The sequence below is a fragment of the Antechinus flavipes genome, chromosome 6, assembly GCF_016432865.1.
Source record: "Antechinus flavipes isolate AdamAnt ecotype Samford, QLD, Australia chromosome 6, AdamAnt_v2, whole genome shotgun sequence".
Classification (NCBI taxonomy): domain Eukaryota; kingdom Metazoa; phylum Chordata; class Mammalia; order Dasyuromorphia; family Dasyuridae; genus Antechinus; species Antechinus flavipes.
Window position 1 is genome coordinate 25,950,412 of NC_067403.1, and position 13,001 is coordinate 25,963,412.

Here is a 13,001-nt window from a genome sequence, read left to right on the forward strand (position 1 = left end):
ATGACTAATGTCATCCCTCTCACACTGCATTATATTGCAATACATTGTATATATTTGTGAGATATGTATTGATGTTTTATATAATTTAATTTGTATTTGCATCTTATTTGTATTGTAATTTATATGTATTTATACAAATTAATTGTATTTATATGCATTTGTAATACATTTGTATAATATATTCTAGTACGGTAGGTCCCCATCGTGTTTGGCTGGACCTTAGAGTATGGGAATGGGTTTAATTATAATCGGTATGGAAGGAGGTCTTGTGCATAGTTCCTCAAGAAAGCACAAACATCGGAAAGACCTCTTTCCAGACCGATTAAAAGGTTATTACAATTAGTCTAGGAGAGAGGGAGATGGTCTGACAGGATGTGCTGGGGTGTAAGGAGAAAGGAGAGGAATGTGAAAGATGCTGAGACCATATAAACGACAAGATTCGGTAAAAGACTGGCCACGTGGTGAGGAGACTGTAAAGAAGTGGCCAGGGACAAGAGAAGGCCATTCCTTCCTAACTAGCTTATACTGAACTTCCTTGCATTTGCTTTTGTTTATTTTGTATGAAAACTACATGATATAGTGGAAAATGACAAGCTTTGGAGTCTGTATCTGGGTTTCTATTTGCATAAGCTTGGACCTCATTTTTCTCAACTATAAAATGAATGGTTTAGACTGGATAACTTCTTTCCATATGCATTGTTATTTCTTCCAACAAAAGAATATAAGCCCCCTTCCAAACTGTTTTATTCTTTGCATTTGCATTCTCTGTACACAATACCCAGGGCACATAGTAGATGAACATAAAGGCTCTCATTGGTTGGTTGAAGAAAAAGTCCTAGATTTCAGGATTTGATAACTCCTACCTACCAATCTTCTCTGGGAGATGAAAGCATATTCTTGAAAAAGTAACTACATTCAAGAGAGTTAATGGAAATGGTAAATAAGTGAGAGACAATAATTCAACATTTAAATGAAACTGAAAGGGACCAAGGAGGCCATCCGGTCCGGTGTTTCCTACTCATCCCTCCTCCCCTTTTGCAGATGATACTTGAGATGGGAAGAGATTCACAAAGATCACAAATGCCACCATTTTGAAAAATGCATTTTCTCACGCTTTCGGAAACTTGGGGACATGTTTGACCATCTCTCATCCTCTAGTTTTCTGTTTGTTTTTAATGATCATTGGAAGAAACTTAGCAATCACATCAATCATTTGGACTTGGTGAACTGACCTCTTGAGGGAAGCCAGGTAGCTTCTGGTCCTCCCATTTATCTTAGTTTTCAATCTGCTTATTATTTTCACTCCCATAGTTCTCAGTCTGGAGATCATTATCCTTGGCAAAGAAAACAGAGATTTTAAATCTTTACTGTACACAATAGCACATGATGTATGTGCACTACTGCTTAATGATTTCCCAAAGGCCCCTCCTTTGGTCACCTAGTAACTTTACATTGGTTAACAATAATATAAAGCTCAGCAAAGAATTAAGTGCTATGCAATTTAGAGAAGACTCAGTTGATGAACTTCGAATATCTAGGTTTGAGAAATAATTACCCGTAAAAAGTTTGAATCCATTTGTTTATTTATTTATTCATTGCTTTTTTACTTGCTAATAGGAAGAAAATGGATCCAACTGAAACAGACGCAGGTAAACTAAGTCAACTGCTAAAGCAGATTGGATGGCAAAACAAATCAGTAACCGAGACCCTTTTATGCAGTGACCTTCAGGATCAGGATGGCATAGGGACCTGGCTCTCTGCAATGATCATGCTGTGTCAAGAACTTAGTGCGGTCCTCTGCCAACATTTGGAACATGTTACAGGGACACTTCAAGCCACTTGCCAGCAGCTGCATGTTCTTGAGAAACAGAAACCTTGCATCTGGAGACAAGGCAAGTAATTATGTGTTTTGCTGCAATTATAATTTAATTATTAATACTTCATGTCACACCGCACATCATGTGGTGATCCTATGATTTCCATTCAATAATTTTTTCTCATGTAAGACCAAAGAGAAAAATCGGTGTGCCCTTAAAAACGAGAGGTAAAGTCAACTTCAATTTTGTACTCCTATGTTTTCTTCTACAACCTATTTTATACATTAAAGTATAACATTAAAAGACCAAATCTTCACACTCAAATTTTCATTTCATTTTATATGAGATTTTTTAAAATATCAAGCCTAATTTAACTCTTATAAAGTTTCATAGGAAAACATATTATTCCTTACACTGGACTTTGGTGGAGTGTTTTTGGAAATATAAGTAGCAATATTAAGTATGCTACAATTCACTGTTATCCATTTTCATCTTTTGATAAGGTGAGGAAGGAAATCAGAGGAGCATTGTATATATAGCAAATCTTGATATCAATATTTTCCTGGACAGGTAGACTTGTATCTCATGGAATAATCATAACCAAAGACTATTGACTGATTGATGTCAACTTGAAAGGAAGTCTCCAATGGTATGACACATATAAGTTGCTATTACCTATGGGTTTTTTTTTTTTCAACATCTTTATCAGTGATTTAAAGACCAAAAATCATATATATTAAATTTCTTGATGACACAAAGCCGGAAAGGAAACTAACGTGTTAACAAAATAAGATTCAAAAATACCTCAGAAGAAAAATATGATTCTTTCCTCTTCCCCTATTCTCTTCCCCAAAATCTACATAACAGCCCTATGTACAATTTTGCATTTGGGTTAAAAATTCAATTGCTTAAGTGTAAAACTGAGAGGTGTGGCTTAATAGCATCTCATATGAAAAAAATCAGTATGAATTGACAACATGACAGAGACGTTAAAGAGCTAATTTAAGCAAGGAACTGGGCTAAGTAAAGACTGGACTTGTGATCTCACTGCATAGAGAAGTCTTAGGTTAGGAAACTTGCTCTATCAGGGGAATTGAGAACCTTCCCTCAAATTATAGATTTAGAGTTAGGGAAGTGTTGGAACCAGCTTGAGCCCCTTGAGAACTTATTGTTAAATTTTTCATTGTGAGCATTTGTACCTTGAAAATCAGAAAATGCTACAAATCAGGACTTGATTCGTGTTTTGCTATTGTTGTTAAATTCTAGACTTAAGAAAGTAATGGAAAAATATTAATAATGAGGATTAAATTTTAAAATGTATTTCACTTTTTTTTTTTTTTTTTTTTTTTTTGAGAATCAGCTATAAAACATTTATCAACAGACCCCTGCCTAGAGATTTGTCTAGAATACCTAGGAGTTAAGTGATTTGTGTAGAGTCATACTGGCCAGTATGCATTTGATGTGCGAATGTTCTGTTTCTACTTAAATATAATTACTAATAAACTGGAACATTCATTCAACAAACATGCGTGTTGTATGTGTGTCTTTTTCTTTTTTCCTTTTAAGTAGTACTTTATTTTTTCTAATTACATGTGAAGATGATTTTTAACATTCATTTGAAAAATAAAAATATGAGTTCTAAATTTTCCTTTCTCTTTCTTCTCTCACTCTATGATGGTGAGCAATTTGATATAGGTTATAGATCCACAAACATTTGTTGAACGCCTTTGTTCAAGGTATAAAAAACATTTATTGAGCACCTTTGTTTAGGGTATATGTTAGACATTGCTGGAAATATAAAAATGTCTTTTATGTCCAAAATCATATCTTATAACACATTTAGATTATGCTTGGTAGTTTCCCAAATCTCTGCCATTCCCCAAGGCCTCTGCAGGTAACAATGCAATGGGATAAAAAATCAATTATTAAGCTCTCACTATGTGCCAAGGACTTTGAGAGGAGCTTATATCATAATTGTTCATAGAAACATAAAACTTGACTGTACTCTCTGTTGTTTAAATCATGCAATTCTGTTCAATTCTGTGTGCTACATTTAACAAGGGGGATTAACAAATAGAGAGTATTGGGAGGAAGATGGACAAGATTTCTGGAAATCATAATAATAATTACCACTTATATAAGCTTTAAGCCATAAAAAATATTTTATATACATTACTTCATTTGAGTCATAATTATATTGTGAAGTAACTACCACAGACATCATCAATCCCATTTTATAGTTAAGAAAGATGAGGTTCAGGAAAGTTAAGTGCCTTGCCCTTAGAAAGGCTATATTACAGGTAGATTTCAAAGCCAAGTTTCTCCTGGCTCAAAAGACTATAAAGTTTTTCCCCTTTAAAGAATGGTTGAGGGAATTGAGGACGTTCATCTTGAAGAACAAGAGCCTTACGGGAAATCTGATAACTATCTTCAAATATTTAGTGAGTTACTATGTAGAATAGGGAGGAGATGTTTTGTGTTATTGCAAGAGACAGAACAGAGACCGACAGGTGAAAGCTTAGAAGGAGATGGATTTTGACTCATAAGGACAGTCTTTATTATAATTAGAGCTTTTTGCTAATGAACATTCCCAGCACAGCAACAGTAGCAGTTTCTTACATGAGATCTTAAAGGACCCTTATTAAGTTATGTTAATTAGCCTCTTAAAGGATATTATAGATAGGATTCCTATTTTGTCAAGTTTTTTCCTTCTCTAAAATACGATGATTCTGTTGAATGAATATTACAATGGAGAAATGATTTGATGATTATTTGTATTCATTGTATTTTTTAAATCTAGAAATTAATGCTCTCATAGACTGCCTCAAGAAAATAAGTGGATATTTGAGTCATGCTGTAATACACCTTCGGAAAGAGGAAAAAGACATAGTTAATTTATATGCCATGAAACATGAATATATACCCTTTGACACACAAAATACCATCCAAAATATCTTCCGTGGAACAAATCTTTCTGAAAAAGGGAAAACAGATTATATAGAAACAGCCCCTGCTTCCAGCCAACAATTTCCTCAAATTTCTCCCCTGAAGGAAAGTGAAAGTCATAGTCTGAGCCAAATCCAGCTACAAAAAACCAAGGAACTGATGACTTCTGCATTTGTGGAGAAAGAAAATATCTCATCATTGGATGAAAATGTCATGAGGCAAGAAATGGAATTTACTGAAGTGTCCTCAGAAAATATGGCAGATAAGGATTGTAAACAAATTGAGGATGTTGTTGTGGAGAAAAATGATGCAAAGAGGGAAGAGATTAATGCTGTGAGATCTAATAAAGAACTCCCAGAAAGAGAATTTCAAAGTAATAGGAAGAGTATAAATGAAGAGAAGACTGTGCCTCTGATGAATGATATTGATAAGAGATATGGGGGAAATGTTCCTAAAAATGATTCAGAGAATCTAAACCAAACAAATCATGTTCTGGAAAAGGAGTAAGTAAATCTATTTTTTTTGGTGATGGATGATTATGGCTATAAGTAGAATTTGTACACAAGACCAACTTTACTCTTCTATCGATCCCAAATAAAAATTCAAAACCATAACTTATCTCCCTAAACTTTCCCATAGAAGTATGAAAGGAGATTTAGATTTGTCAGGATTAGGGGAGTTTATAGGGTATAAGATAGTAACAGAATGCATACTTTATGCAAATAAATATCTATTCAACAGACATTTGTTAAGTACTTAGTATGATTAACACTTTGTACTACACTTGGAAAAATAACAAAGATAAAGGGATAGGATCTTTTTGCTCTACTGTAATTAGAATAATGACCAAGGGCTTTGCTTCAGGTCACTGAAATTTAGAGGATACAAAATTTAATACATATACATCTTCAGCAGCATAGAAAGTGTAGTTTAGCCCATAGTTAGTATAAATAAAGGAGGCAGCCCCTGGATGGAAAGCATTGAGCCACAACACCTGTCTGCGTTATTACGTTCATGTGAAATCCTTCTGATGATGAATTTCCTCTGGCTGGGGATCCTCTAGGGCAGATGTTCTTAACTAATTTTTTGTTGTCATGGATCCCTTTGACACTCTAGTGCCATAGGTTTATGGACTCCTTCTTAGAAAAAAAGTTTTTAAATTATGAAGTAGAACTCATAGAATTACAAACAACAACAACAACAATTATACTGAAATATAACAATCAAAAACATTAAAAAAAAAAAAAAACATAGATCCTGCTAGGGTAAAATAACTCATGTTGGGAGTAGAGGGCAAACTTCACTTTTTGTTCTTTTAGTGAAAAATAAACAATAGTAGCTTTTGTTCCTAGATAACCTTTCTAGGGGTTAGACAATTTGGGCATATTTCTGGCCTCTTTTATGGGGACCTGTCCACCCTAACTTTTTCTTCCCCCTAGTTCTTAGGCCTCCGGAGTAATAGACCTTATTATCCCAAAAATTGTGTTGGAAATGGGGATTCATATCAATAATGAACTAGTCCTGGATTTACTGCTTTCAGAGCCATTCATTTAATTTTGAAATATTTATGTGTATCCCCTTCTTATCCTGATTATTTAGCCATGGGATGCCCAGCCTTATTATTGGACTCTTAATCCTTTAATTATTTATTATTATATTGTTTATATTATATTATATATATAATATATATGTATATATGTGTATACACACACACATGTATATATAATAATGTTTATTAATACCTTACTACGAGCAAAGGACTATGTTGGGGAACAAAAGCATAAAGGTTTGGTACCTGCTTTCATGGAGTTTCTTGTGTTCTAGACAACATGGTAAGCACAAATGCTGCAGACTTATGTAGTTCAATAAAAAATAAAATATGATAAGAAGAAAAGAGGAAGAGAAAGAAATTTCTGGCTGTGTTGTTTGTCCTTTGTTTTTGTCACTGGGGAAGATGACTCCACGACTTGCAAATGAGTTGGATTTAAGTGAGGGAAGGCAGGGCAAGGTCACCTGTCTCACTTTCCCCTCCAGACCCATCCAGGTCCAGTGGCCAGATAAAGATCAGGAGGACTGGAGATGGCCCCAGAGCTGAAGGAGACTTTGGCCCTTTTAAGCTCAGGTCTTTAGCTAGTCTCAGTTGACTAGGGCAACTCCCATTCAGTGATTAAGGTTAGGGAAGGATTGAGGCAAAGAATGGCCTCTTTTTTTTTAGGCAAAAAAAAAAAAAATCCAATCTGGGTGGGGAAGATCCTCAGGGTTTCTTGCCAAAATAGAAATAACTGCTATTTACATTTGCTCTGAATCGATCTGTGGCAAAACAATGACCAATTAGAGTTTGGCCTGAGGGCTACTGTTAGTCAGTGATGCAATCCAGACTGATCTGAGTTTAAGGTACGGTCCTTGAGAAAGAAATCTGGTCAACTCCAGGATATCTTACAAGGTTTCAGAGATTTAAAAAAAAAAAATTATATATATATATATGTTAATTTAGACAGGGCACCTGCAGGTAAGGGTATGATATATGCCGAAAGGGGGAGAGAGACAGAGACAGAGACACAGAGAGACACAGAGAGACAGACACAGAGAGACAGAGAGAGAGAGAGAAACAGAGACAGAGGCAAAGAGAGAGGGAAAGAAGAAAGGAGAGTGAGGGAAAGGAAAAGGAAGAGACAGGAGCAGGGACAAGGAGCGATAGAGGGAGAGAGAGAAGAAGGAAGGGAGAAAGAAAACCTCTGTGTTACATTACTGAGCAGTTCTGGTTGGGTCCCCAGTGGGGCAGCTCTACTTACAGAAGTTATTGTTTGTCATTTGTTCTGGAAGAAAATCATGATATCAGGGTGCTGATGCAAATAAATCAGATTTAAGGGAGGATGGGCTGTGCAAAGTCACCAGCCTCGTGTTCTTACTTCGAGCCATCTGGGTCCAATGGCTAGGTATAGATTGGATTGACTGGAGATGACTCTCTTCTGACTGGGAGGAGCCAGGGAAAGTATGAAAAATATTGATGGAGGAGGTGACATTTGAAATGAGCCTTAAGAGATGGGTATGGTTTCAAAAGGAAAGAACTGTGATCGGGGGTAGTATTCTAGGTAGGAAAAATTCTGTTTGAATACATGTGTAGGTAAAGGAAGATTTGGAATAATTCTATTTGTGCTCTGTATTAGACAAAAGGAGAATGCTTAGATGCTGGCTGGTAGTAGCCAAATCTTGTTTTCTCAGTACAATTCTAGAAAAGCTATGACCTGCTAATTTGAGAGAAAAAATACAAAATTAGAATTATTAGGATAATAGAATAACAAATTTTGCATTTTTCCTACGCCTCTTTTTAGTTTAGTATGCCCAAAGAAAGCTATTTGCCTAGTTTTTGTTAAATCTTTGAATTCTAGAGAATGTTGAGCAATTTCTTTAAATGAGAAATTCCAGAAAGGATATTCTTTCATCCATCCCTAGAGGGTATAGTAAAGAGTTGGCTGTAAAGAATTGCCTTTTAAGGGTATTCAGAGAAAACATTGCTCTGGATATGGATAGGGAGAAACCAGAAAGAAAACGATCCATCAAAATCTTACTTCTTGATGAAGTAAGCTGGAGTAGATGCTCCCTTAGCAGTTCCTAAATCTTATCATCCTACAGTATTTTCTTCCCTCTCCTCCCTCACTATAAAAGCCAAAATTTAACACACTGGAAAGAATTTTGGCTCCCGGGTCAGGAGACCTGTGTTCAAATATTGCCTTTGAAGCTCACTACCATTATGACCTTGTCCAAGTCACAATCTTGTTGGGCCTCAGTTTCCCACTCTTATAAAACAAAAGGGTTAGACCAGATGGCTCCTGAGATTTCCTGTAGTTCTGGGCATCCACAATTTTTTGAAGTATATTGGACCTGCCTTTCTTCTTCTCTTTGTGTCTGTCCCTTTTCTCTTTATTCATAGCTCAGGGATCAACTTTTCTACCAGACAGGACTTCTCACTTGACGGGATCAGGTCAGGTAAGCTTTGCCTGCATTTCTTAATTCAATATTCTAAGACCGACTACTCTTATACTTTATGACTTTGTCACAAATATTTATATTTATAAAATTTATTTATAAGAAAATTTATAAAAATGTATTAAGCATCTACTATGTGGCAGGCACCTTGCTAAATGCTGGGGATACAATAAAAAAGCAAAAGACAGTCCCTTCCTTCCTCAAGAAAGTCACACTCTAATGTGGGAGACAATGAGGAAACAACTAACCCACAGCATGAACTGGAAATAATCCACAGAGGCAAGGCCTTAGAATTAAGGGGCACTGGGAAAGGCTTCTTGTGGAAGGTGGGATTTTAGCTGGACTTGAAGAAAGTCACAGAAGTGAAGATGCAGAAATGAAGAGGGACCTGGGGCATGAGGGACACCAATCAAGAAAATGGAGTGTTGATTTTGATGAATCCCAAGAAGGTCAGTCATTGAAGAACAAATGAGAAATGAAGGGTATAAAAAGACAGAAAAGGTGGTAAGATTTGGGGAGGGGAGTGATGAAGGGCTCAACCAGAGGACTTCACATTTGATCATGGAGATGATAGGGAGCTAGAGGAGTTTATTAGTTAGGGGAGAGGGTCAGATTTGTGCTTTGGGAAGATCACTTTAACAGCTGAGCGGAGGAAGGTCTGTGGAGGATTGGTCTCCAGTAAAATGGGGGCAGATTTATGACTTGGGATAAAATATGGACAAGGTCTGACATGATAACTCTTAATTTAAAGTACCATTCATTATGTTTAATTACCCTCCCGGAGGGAAAGACCAAAGTCAAAACTCAATTGGCTGAAAGTACTTCTAAACATCTGGGATTTCCCTGGTCCATTGGTGCAGGTTTCCACTCCTCCAAACCTTGGCTGGATATGAGCGGCCAGCCTTCGGTCCACAAGTCTTTGCAAACATGGACTCAGGTCATGGTGGAAGGCAGCACTGAGGGCAGAAGTCTTCGGTTTAATAAGAAAGGCTAAGAGGAAATTTGATTTTGTTGGATGGATCACAGGAACAGAGCAAGGGTTTCATATCTTCAAAGGTGGATGGGTATCCGGGTGTGTGTTACTGAGATGTAAAAAATAGGTCTAAGAGCTTTCTCAGGACTGCTGAGAACTAAGAGGGAGGGAAGTACACAAAGTAGGTCTCCATAGACTCTTACTCTGGTTTGATTGAGGCAGGCACTAGATTGTGATTTTTTGTGAGATGGTGTGATAGATAGGGCACTTAATTTGGTGTCAAGTAGAACTGAATTTGAATCCTGCATGAGATCCCATGTGTTCGACCCTAAGCCAACCACTTAACTTCTCAGCCTAGTTTTCCTCATTCTAGACCTTAAAGTGCTGTGTATAAATGGCTAGGTGGCTCAGTGGAAAGAGCACTTGTCCTGAAACCAGGAAAACCTGATTTCAAATTTGGCCTCAGAAATGTACTGGCTGTACGATCTTGGGGAATCTTGCCTTGGTGTCTTCATCTATAAAATGGGCTAATAGCACTTACCCCACCCCCTCACCCCTCAGGGTTGTTAAGAGAATCAAATGAAATTATATTTATAAGGCACTTGACACAGTGCCTGGTTCATAGTTAGTTTTATGGAAATGCTAGCTATTATTAGTATTATTAAATATTAACTATCATTATTCCAAGTTTTCTACTGTATCTCCTGTTATCATTAGATATTCTGGTCACCGCCTTGGAAAGGAGGTATCAGAGAATGAAGTTTAGGGAGTTGTGACCTCATCTATTGCTATTCCGGTACTGAAAGAAAGTGGCAGGGGAAAATCAGAATTAGGGAGAATTCCCACATTTTAGGTGGGAAGGTAGGAGAAGATAAGGGTAAAGGCTGAATAAAAGGACAAGGAATATAAGAGAAATTTATAAATAAGGAGGAACCAACTAAAAAGAAAAACTGGATACTCTCATGATTGACTCTGGGACTATCAATCACCCAGGACTCATCCCACTACTGTTACATCCCAGGTTTTATGGCCAGAATCATGTCAGTTCTTCCGTTCCAACTGTAACTCTGGCTCCAGTAATCAATGGCTTCTATCCCAGCCAGACTCAGGTGCAGTTTCAATCATTCACCTCAAGATCCTGGTTAAACAACAGTTTAATTGGATTAGTAATTTAGTTGGCTTAGTAAATAGTAAGGTTTAAAAAAATAGCTATTTGTATCATAAAAATGGGCATTTCATCCTCAGTTCTCAGAAGAAAAATCCTGCTCTTGCTGGTTTTACAGCTTCTCCAATTTACAATGGGAAGAGCTTACCTGGAAGCTCATGGTTGCACAAGTTCCCATCAAGCTCAGATGATTGCCCTTGGGATTCCCATCAGATGCTGCTGATAAGGGCAGAGTGTACTCATCAGTACAAGTTCTTTTCCTCTGGACCACATATTATGCTCATAAGCTAGGTTACCTGTCTCTTCAAGGCTGGGTCAGACTGCCCCTCACAAGTGAGACCCTCTGAAAGCCGTCGAGTGGGGAGCTCCCTAGGAGTCCTAAAGGCTAAAGAAGTGGGAGTCACTTTTCTCTGTTCTGCCACATCTCTGATCTCTTTAACTTTAACTTCCATGCTCCCTGTGCTATATCTGAAACATGTGTCTATTCCAACTGCTCTGACCTACACTGCCAACAAATCATCTGGAAATGGTCCCTGTCTCGGTATCTTTGCAGAAACAGGTTAAAATAATTAATTTGGAGTTGAAAGAGACCTTGAAGATCATGAATCCATTTGAGCTGTTTTACAGGTAAAGAAACTGTGGTCTAGAGAAGTAAAGTAAATAATAAATAGGTGAGATGAGATTTAAATCCAGGTCCTCCAACTCAGTGGCTGGTATAGTCTTAGATACACATAAATACAAAGTAATTAATTTAAAAGTATTTTGAGAGGTGGGGACAACTAATAATTGAGAAATTCTGACATAAACTGTCCTATTCCCAAAATATATGTTCAATGTAAAATATTCCTTTTCATAAGGGATAGTTTTTTGGTAGCAAGTTTGTTTTTAATCTCACATCACTGATCTACCATTTAGGTGAAACCTTCTGTGTAATTCCTGATATTTGCAAAAAGCTATTTAATAGAAAATTACTGATTTGCATGACGATCCAATTTCTTACCTATTGATGTTGAATTGTGTCTGACTCTTTGTGATCTCATTTGGGGTTTCTTGGCAGAGATCCCAGAGTGGTTCATCATTTTCTTCTGCAGTTTATTTTTCAGATGAGGAAACTGAGGTACATAGGATTAAGTGACTCAAGCAGGGTCACACAGCTAATAAGTATTTGGGATTGGATTTGAAACCACAAAGATGAGTCTTTCTGTTTCCAAGCCCAGCACTTTATCCATTACTAGCTGCCCTTTACCCATAGATGAGCCCTGCCTAATAAAATATACTTTATTACTGAACTATCATTCCACATATGCCGTGCCAGGTATATTCCTTCTAATGATCTTACATATCATCCTGTCTGGAATATGGACCACATAGCCTCTAAAGGTCCCCATAATGGGACTAAGTTGAGATGTACACCTCAGCCTTTAGCTAACCCTACCTTCATATAAACCTCCCACTGGATGATCTAGAGGGAAGAGAAAAGGAAAATTAATTTCAAGTTTGCCAATCGTCCCATCCTGTCACCTCACGGTGCAGTTGTGGTCCAGTCTCTTCCACGAAGATGTGGAATGGGTACCACATCTTTGACTTTCCTCTAAGCAGTTCATTCAAAAGACAAGTAACTTGGAGGGTTTTTAGGAGATGCTGCATATAAATGAATAGACCAGGAGTCCTACAAGACTTTACTTGTTCTAAAGAATGAAGCCTGGTGGTATGATTAGCAGGAAACTTAAGGAGGGGAGGACCTTGCGTAACGCAAAATGCCCTTTTATTCTCGCCAGTGCTTTCATACCCTTGCATAACTAAGACCTGATGCCAGAGATGGAGAGATAGAAAAATAACAAGGGAAATGATAGGTGATGCTGCTTGAAGTACCACAGATGACGGCTCCAATAATTGGCTCTTGGTATGCTGGCTATGAGGGCTTCTCTCATCTCTGTCTGGGGCCTCTGTGAGAGGTTAAAGTTAATTTTTCATCCAGACATTTGAACTGAAGTGCAGGTAACAGAAAGATGGATTAGATCAGCGCTTCGTTAACTTTTTCTATTCATGACTCTTCTTCGCTTGAGAAATTTTTACATGACCCCAGGTATCTAAGTTTACAAAGTAGGAAAAG

The 13,001-nt window shown here is 37.2% G+C and overlaps 1 protein-coding gene across 1 annotated transcript in view; it reads left to right on the top strand.

Moving 5' to 3' along the window:
• Nucleotides 1-1,531: 1,531 nt before the first annotated feature.
• Nucleotides 1,532-13,001, top strand: part of DTHD1 (death domain containing 1) — a 68,130-nt gene continuing 56,660 nt past the window's right edge. The window contains exons 1-2 of the mRNA XM_051964920.1: nt 1,532-1,892; nt 4,618-5,266. Of these exons, the coding sequence (XP_051820880.1) occupies nt 1,625-1,892; nt 4,618-5,266 (917 nt within the window). The 5' untranslated portion in view covers nt 1,532-1,624. The remainder of the gene's footprint in view (nt 1,893-4,617; nt 5,267-13,001) is intronic.